Genomic DNA, 8,541 nt, shown 5'->3' on the forward strand with positions numbered 1-8,541 from the left:
TACAACTAACTGAAGTAAAGCAGAAATTTAGAACCCTTTAGAAGCCTGTAATTATGTCACTTTAAAAAATTAAAATATAGCAATGTATCTTCTGACAATGTCTCAAGAACAATATAAAAACAACAATATATATCCGTAGTTTCTGTAAAATCAGCTTGTGCTACCACATATTACTAAATTATCCTTCTGACAACAAAGGTTTGAAAATTTCACAATTTATTATTTTCGCGTAGACTGAATGTAATTTGTTATAATTTTGTAGGCGGATATTATAGGTATAGTTGTTGCCTTTTACGATGAAAATCTGAACCGGAAGTTACCGCTCGGAGTTTTGTGACGTCAACAAATGCAAAACTAGCTCATAGTGATTAGCCACGTCATGTTAACTTAGCCGTGGAGCAGCTGTCAAACAAACCCAAGAAGGCTTGCACTTTAAAGCGAGTTTGAGTTATTTTTAAAGAACAGACTTTGTTTCGGCTTTATTAGTTGGCAGGAGTCCTATGGAAAGATGTCAGACATCGGGGACTGGTTCCGAAGCATCCCTTTGATCACCCGGTATTGGTTTGCTGCTTCGATTGCTGTTCCCTTTATCGGTAAACTAGGATTGATTGATTTTAGGAACCTTATGCTGGTCCCAGAGCTGGTCTTTAGCAGATTTCAGGTGAGTATATTATGATCGTCTCTCTGAGCCAAAGCGTTGGTTGTTGTTGAGGTTCTATTTATGTGTTCGGATTGTTAGCAGCTGGCTAAACCCAATAGGCCTTCTGCTACAGCCAATCAGAGGTCTAGACGTAGGTTGGAACTTCCGGAAGCGTTGAAAGTGTCCCCTAACGTGCTCACACGAAAATACTCAGTGAACCGTGTCATTCTAAAGTGTTATCAGTGATGAATTTAATGTTTAAATTTTTCCACGAATGTGATCAAATTTTTTGTTTTAGAAGGCTTGTAAATATGTTTATTTTTAGGGTGTTGTTCTGGTGTAGTCCACAAGGCGGCGACTGTACGACAGTAATCGCGAAAGACGTTCCGCTTGAATTTGTGCCCGAGGGCAGAGTAATTCAGACAGAAAATGATTTTTAAATGCAGCATTAAAAAACCAATTAATATCGTTCTTCATAATTATTTATAGAAAAAAATATCTAGTAATAATAATTGTATTGACATGTTCTTTTAAATGATAGAGTTTAACAGCAAACCGACATGTAATTTACATATTATATACTACAAGAGACTATATCATAATATATGCTTCAAAATGAAGTATTTTGCAAGTAAAGAATAAACTATAATCATAGCTCAGACACTCTGTTTACCTCACGAGTGTGTGTGTGTGTGAGAATGAGTATAATAAAACATTTCACAAGGGCACGAATACTTAAAGAATAATACAACCCACATTCATTTATCCATCAAATGTCATGAGCTGTGGTGGTGGAAGCGGTGAGGGAAACGCAGCAGACCCAGATGAGATGACTGATGGAAGTTTAATGATGGAAGTAGGCTCAAATAAATCCCAAAAGTCCAAAAAACCTGGCAGCACAGTTGAGCGGAAGGCTAGGGCTCAGCACTGGTAGCAACAGGCTACACGCATGGACAAGAACACATTGACAAGGACCAGACAGAGACACAGACACACAGGCGGCATTAAACACACAGAGGGTAATCACAGAAACGAGACACACCTGGGAATGGTCAAGGGGAGACAGGACGGCACAGAGACTCAGGGACACAGAAAACTCAAAATAAACACAGATAAAAACACATATCACAACATCAAAAATATAGCCAGTGTGCCTATGTTTGTGTGGATGTGTGTATATATTTTTTTATTTGAATCTCAGTCTTGACAGACACAGGAGGTGCAGTTTGGTGTGTATTATGGATTGGAGTTGCCAAAAAAAGACCCATACACACGACACAAAAATGAGACTAACATATATCTCTTTAAGATCTCACCAGATTATTTTTTACATCAGCTTACACACCTGTTTGTATTCGACTGTCAATAAAATAATAATAATAATAAAAAAATACTCCCTAGTTTTATGTAAGGAGATGGTTGTAACATGTGTATAACAGGTGTTACAACCCACTTTAATACTGTCAGCAATGGCTCAGCTAAAGAATAGTTTGAAACTAGCTTGGGGGAAAAATGCATTAAATCTTGCCCATTAAGATACAATTTGATTCCATGTAAGTCATATGATTTTTATCAGTTGTATTAGTACCAAACAAAATTTTGTGCTGACCAAAAAAAAAAAAATACATATTTCTATCTCATAATTTGGTTTCCATCCTTTGAGACCAAGTTGGAAATCAGTAAATCCTAAAATGACCAAAGGGCTGCTGCTGTCCCATCCCAGATTAATGGAATTGTTGGTGCAACAAAGAGAAATAATTTTTACAGGTTAATAGCTAAACCGATTAGCGACAATTGTTCCTGGATTGTTCACAGAGCTCTGTCCCTTCGGCACATTTTAAACGCCGTGTTGTTCCGATCGTTGCCGCGAAAGATCCATTAACACGGATAGAGATGGCTGAAAATGTATGATTTGTGATCCGCCTCGAGTCCGCATCCCTTTTGTTTTTTTGTTTGTTTTTTTTTTTCAGCTCTGGAGGCCGGTGACAGCCACCCTTTATTTCCCCATCACCCCAAATACTGGCTTCCTCTACCTGGTCAACCTTTATTTCCTCTACCATTACTCCACTCGGCTAGAAACAGGTGAGGCTGTCGGGCCACTTACACTTTCTGTCACCCTTTTTTTTATTTTAATGTCTTCTTTCTTCCCAATCGTTAGGAGCGTTTGATGGCCGGCCTGCAGACTATGTTTTCATGCTCCTTTTCAACTGGATCTGCATTGTCGTATCCTTTCACCGCCGTCGCCAAATTAAAACCTTAAAGGACTGAAACGCTGAAAGTTGCAGCCCTTTGTCGGCCTGTTTTCCACAGATCCACTGATGCTTTTGTTCCTCCTCTCTACCCCATCTCTCTGTCTCTCTCTTTCTCTCTCCCTCTCTCTGCAGCAGAAGCATGCCCATGTCAGGGTGGCTCTGCGCCAGTGGCCCAGTGTCAGTCTACCCTCTGCAGAGCAGAGAAACTTAATCTAGGTCACATGCCGCACCAAGCGGCTCCACAGTCCGGCTCGGTTTGTTTTGTCAGGAGTTCAGTGCTAATTAATTGACACCTCAGACTGAGTCACACAAAAATCGGGAGTATGAATTTTCCAGTTTTGACAACCTCAGGTAAAAACAGCAGGAAGGCGTGATCCGTCAAGGTCGGCTCCTTTGCTCCAGCGTGAGTGCCAGGTGCTCTTAGAGCTGAAATGGGGATTTAAGTGGGGGATTTTTTATTTTTTCCCCCCCCTCCATGAGTACCCTCTCCCTAATCCTGAGGCTGCAAATGAAACTGCCTACAGCTTGTTGTCCTTGACTTGGCGTCTCTAGATAACCGGGCTGCTGATGGACATGCGGGTAAGAATTCTCGCTGTGTTTACGCCACAGTACAGGTTTGACTGTACCGAGTTGTTGAAGCATGCAGTGCTTGTTTCCAGGTAACACCGAAAACCCAGGATACTGCTACGATAAGCTGCACAGTACCTTGCAAAAGTATTCACACTTCACGAATTGTTAGAAATGTTTTTGTAACAATACAGTCACAATCTTCAGTGGGTTTGTTTGTTTAATTGGATTTTATGTGATAAAAATCTGAAAAGTGTGGCATGAATCTGTTTATCTGATCTCCTTTGCTTGAATGCTTAGAAGAACCCAATTTGGCTCTTTTTACAGCCGCATATCAGACATGGATACATTTTGCATGTTTATTGTCCTGCAACCAACAGTTATTTTAGTAATTGATTATTTTGACGATTAATCAGATAAAAGAATGTGCTCATTCTGCATGTTTTCCATTTAACCTCTGAAGGCTTTTCATGCAATCTGTGAAATGCGTTAAAGGATCCAAATAAACAAATAATTTGATTCCTTTTTTTTAAATAAGAAAATCACCATTTTATTGCCTAAAATTCACCAATAGAGTTCCTTCACTGTACATTCGACATCAACAAGCTCTAAAGCTCAGGCATTTCTGCTCGACTTAACGTCAACACGGCATAGTGCTAATCTGTCGGGTCGAATAGGATTTTTTTTTTCTTCAGAATTTGAACAATGCCACCATGTTTCAGGCTTGAATACATTTACAGACGACTTTATTTTTTATCTTAAATACAAAACGTATACATTTTTATACAGTTTTGACTTAATTACTGCGCTGAGTGTGTTGTTCTCTCAGCAAATAGCCTATTTTTAAAAAATCTGCACACTTTAGTTAACGATTAATCACTTCCTAAATTAGTTGACAATTATTTCAATAATCAATTAATCAGATTAATTATGTCAACTCTAATCCGGTTTTGGTCTTCTGGACACATGGCGTTTCGTACGTACCGCCTTTGTCCCACATTTGCTGTGTCCCCTACAAGGTTTGTGGCAAACTTGACATATTGTTGTGTCTAGTTTATTTCAAGGTATCAAAGCTGGGGGAAGAACGCAAAAGCACACCACACTTTTCAGATTCGTACTCCATCGTTTACCGTCTGCTTTGCAGTTCTATTCCATTTTGTGTTGGTTTATCACGTAACTCCTCTAATCTCAAGGTTGTAACCTGACAACGTGTAAAATAGTTGACAGGAGCATGAAGACGTCTTGCAGTCGGATGTGCTCATTGGTCACTCGGACTCCTTTGTTCTGGTCCCAGTCAGGAAACGCTGCAGCGTTTTCTAGATCAGCGAACAAACGCCGAGCTTTAGTCGTGAAAGTTTGACTTGGCGTCGCCTTTTGTTGACATTTTCAGCTGCTGATGATCCCACTGATCATGTCGGTGCTGTACGTCTGGGCTCAGTTCAACAGCGAGACGATCGTGTCTTTCTGGTTTGGAACTCGCTTCAAGGTACGCGCCTCGAAACCTCGTTCAGCTCAGACACGAAGCCGATTGTTGGAGGGACTCCTGGTGGTTTTGCTGCTGCTTGCATGTAAACGTCCAGTTAAAGATGTCTGCCGCTCTGTTTGTAGGCACATTATCTACCTTGGGTCATCCTGGTCTTCAACTTTGTCATCGGAGGATCGTAAGTACCAACTTACCCGTTTTGTTGGATCCCAAAGGGACGAGCCGGACGTGTTGCAGCGGATCGGTGGTGTGAGGTCTCTTCAGTCTTCCTCTCTTTGCTTCTGTGCAGATTTGTGAATGAGCTGACAGGCAATCTGGTCGGCCACCTCTACTTTTTCCTCATGTTCAAATACCCCATGGACCTGGGCGGACGCTCCTTCCTCTCCACGCCGGAGTTCTTGTGAGTGTTCAAACAAAAGATGAGAGCAGAAACGCACTGATCCGTAACTTTCCGGTTCATTTCTAGTTTTTGTTAAAAAGGTCAATTCCTCGTCTAATTTCCGCATTAAATAAAAATGTCACGGTTGAAAATCTGCTAATACAGTAAAATCCTCCTGGTTGTGGGTCAGCTGTGTCTGGACGAGTGAACTCAACTTTAAAGGATTATAGCGTTTTTGTAGCAGCTACCTCAAAATATGCATCCTACACTGCAAAAACACAAAATCTTACCAAGTCTAGTTTCTAGGGAAATTATCTTAGTGCAGTTAAAATAAGACAAAACTAACTTACAAAAAACTTTTCAGCAATATGTAGGAGTTTGTTTTAAGTCAAGAATTCCTTAATATTGATGGGTAAAGTACTAGTTACAAGTGAAGTCTGCAGGTAGGACAAGTGGAATAATATGGCAGATTTTCTTTACTTTTATCTTGTACTTTTTCCATCAATATTCCTTCTATTTCCTGCTGAAAAGTTACTTCTAAGTTAGTTTTGTCTTATTTCAAGAGAAGTAAGACATTTGTACTAGAATTAGACCTGGTAAAATGTTGTGTTTTTGCAGTGTATAGTAACATGAGTCATATATACATCCTCTCAAAATAAACATCTTTAGCTAAAGCTGTAATTTATAACGCGTCAGATTCTTGAATCACTCAGTAACGTTTCGCCTTTTGATGATGTATCATTAATTTTCTGGTGCTTCTCTGAATAAAAACGAATGAAAGCTGTTCGTCTTCGTCTTAAAGCAACAACGAACCAAATAAAGTCGGGAATCTATTCTGACCTCCAGCTGGTTGCGGTTGTTTGTAGCCTTCGATGTTCAATAAATCGCCTCTTTGTTTTCCTCCTCCAGGTATCGGTTCTTCCCTAACACCAGAGGAGGAGTGTCGGGGTTTGGAGTTCCTCCGACCAGGAGGCCGGTTCCCCAGGAGCCGCCAGCGGCCGGCGGGGGAGGAGGAGGCCGTCACAACTGGGGACAAGGCTTTCGCCTCGGAGGAGAATGAGATCCACTCTCCCTCCGCTCCCTCTAACAAACAACTGAGCAGTTGACTTTTTTTTTTTTTTCTGCCTGAGATTTTTGCTTCCTCACAATTTTCTGTTTTGAGAGAGAGAGAGAGAGAGAGAGAGAGAAACTTTACCTCAAGTTTTATTCACATGTGTGTGTGCGTTAGGTTTTAAAAGATGCTGCAGGATGAAACCCGTGAAAGTGTGTGTATGTGTTCTAACCGGAACTGCTCCGCTCTGCACTACCGGACTCGGACTCTGACCGTAGGCTCGGTTCATGCCGTTTCTACTGCTGCACGTCTCTGGCAGACGGAACTTATGAAAATAAATGTCTTTTTTTCCCGTGGCGACCCCGAACGCCTCCCGCTCATTTCCGTCTTTCCTGTCCTCTTCCGCCGTTTTCCTCCACGACTCGACTGTCGACACGAGAGATGTTGCAGCTGCACGCTGTTGATTCGGACTCCTCCCTCCCTGTGATGCCATATCGGATTACATTGTAATTATCACTGCCGAGTGCGCCGTCGGCCTTCCTCCAGCAGAAGAGAAGGGAAGCTACAGCGCATATAAAAAAAAAGAAAAAAGTATTCACCTCCTTGGATGTGTTGCCCTCTTTATTGCTTTTACAAATCAATCATGATCAACAAAAGTTGGCTTCACAAAGAAGAAAAATCGATCCGTCTTCTGCAAAACGACAAACACTTAACATAAATATTCACCCCCCATTATATCGGCTGACCTAATTTAACAGAGATCCAGTCAATTAGTGCCAGCAATCTCACGAGAAGAATGGAGGTCACCTGAATGCGGGGACTCTAAAGCAGCATAAAGTAGCCCGTAGATGGAAGGTCCAGTATTCCGGCCTGTCATGACAACAGGAAGAGGAACACGCCAAGCAAATCAGAGTAAATGTTGCTTAAAGTATAAGTCAGGGGATGGATATAAAAAAGCTTCAGCCGCTGAAATGGTAGAGACTGCCTGTTTTCATCACTTAAAAAGCACAGGCAAGTGACAATGAGAAAGCCACTGTTAAAGAAAATTCATATCTAGGCTTAAATAGAGTTTGCCAAATGGTACAAGAGCGACTCCATGGTCCAGCGGAAGAGAGTAATTTAGAGTGGTGAGTAAAAGTGGAGCTTTTCAGCCATCAAACAGGTGGTGCATGGTGGCGGGAAGGCTAGTAAAGGCAGAAGGGAAAACGAATGCAGCAAAATATAGAGAAATGCCAGAGAACAATTTGTTTTCATCTGCAAGAGAACTAAGGAGCTAGAGCGACACAGAAATGGTTTGAAGATGAACAGAGTGGCCTAGTCAAAGCCCAGACTCTCTGACAAGAGAATTTTGTCAGGACTTGACACACAATCCCCAGCTGAGCCCCCCCCCCGAGTATCCTGACGGAAGATTGAAGAGTTTTGACAAGAAGAATGGAGTAAAACTCGCAGAGTCCAGCAAAAATCACGTCTACTAAATAATGACTTCAAGTGGTGAATGTGTGCAATCAGTTGTTTTTTTTTGTTAAAAGCAGTTTTCCCGCAGTCAATTTTTTAAAACTAAAACATTTGCCTTTTTTTCTGCCAAAAAGGTCCAATTTGTAAAACATCCAAGGGGGTGAATACTTTATTTTATATATAGAAACTGTATTTAACTTGTGTAGCTCCCAGGTCTGAGCTTGTAACATATTTTCGAGCCTTTGGTGCAAAGAGCTGGAAGTTTTTCTGACATGAGATTTAAATGAGGTAAAAAAAAACAAAAAAAGAAAAGAAAAGAAAAAGAGCTGTTGCTCTTTTTTTTTGTAAATACAGCACATTATTGAAAAGATCAGTCTGGGTGTGTTGATTATTTTTTATTGTTGCCTTAATGCAATACTTTGTTAAAATAAACTAATAGAATATGTACAGAAGGAACGGCTGAGAATTGTTTTATCATTACTATTTATGTTTCTCTGCTCTGGGACATAAGTGCTCGTTTTGTCCTCTAAAAGAGAAAACGCCGACATTTATTGCCCTCTGAGTCATCTTACATCGTTGCATTGATGTGGGCTGATTATCAGTTTTGTATCAATACATCGAGTAGAAGAGATGTCCGTCTACTGGGTCACGTTGGTAAGTGGTGCTGGAAGCAAACCTAAATATTCTCAAAGAACCCTCAAGCTTAAAGAGTTA

The 8,541-nt window shown here is 40.9% G+C and overlaps 1 protein-coding gene across 1 annotated transcript; it reads left to right on the forward strand.

Annotated features, from left to right (window-relative positions):
• Nucleotides 1-328: 328 nt before the first annotated feature.
• Nucleotides 329-8,200, forward strand: derl1 (derlin 1). Its single transcript, XM_005799014.2, has 8 exons — nucleotides 329-661; nucleotides 2,611-2,722; nucleotides 2,799-2,863; nucleotides 3,445-3,471; nucleotides 4,850-4,945; nucleotides 5,068-5,120; nucleotides 5,232-5,342; nucleotides 6,231-8,200. Exons 1-8 carry the CDS (start codon nucleotides 509-511, stop codon nucleotides 6,379-6,381), a joined length of 768 nt encoding a protein of 255 aa, XP_005799071.1. The 5' UTR covers nucleotides 329-508; the 3' UTR covers nucleotides 6,382-8,200.
• Nucleotides 8,201-8,541: the final 341 nt, after the last annotated feature.

This window comes from Xiphophorus maculatus, chromosome 3, assembly GCF_002775205.1.
Source record: "Xiphophorus maculatus strain JP 163 A chromosome 3, X_maculatus-5.0-male, whole genome shotgun sequence".
In the NCBI taxonomy this organism is placed as follows: Eukaryota; Metazoa; Chordata; class Actinopteri; order Cyprinodontiformes; family Poeciliidae; genus Xiphophorus; species Xiphophorus maculatus.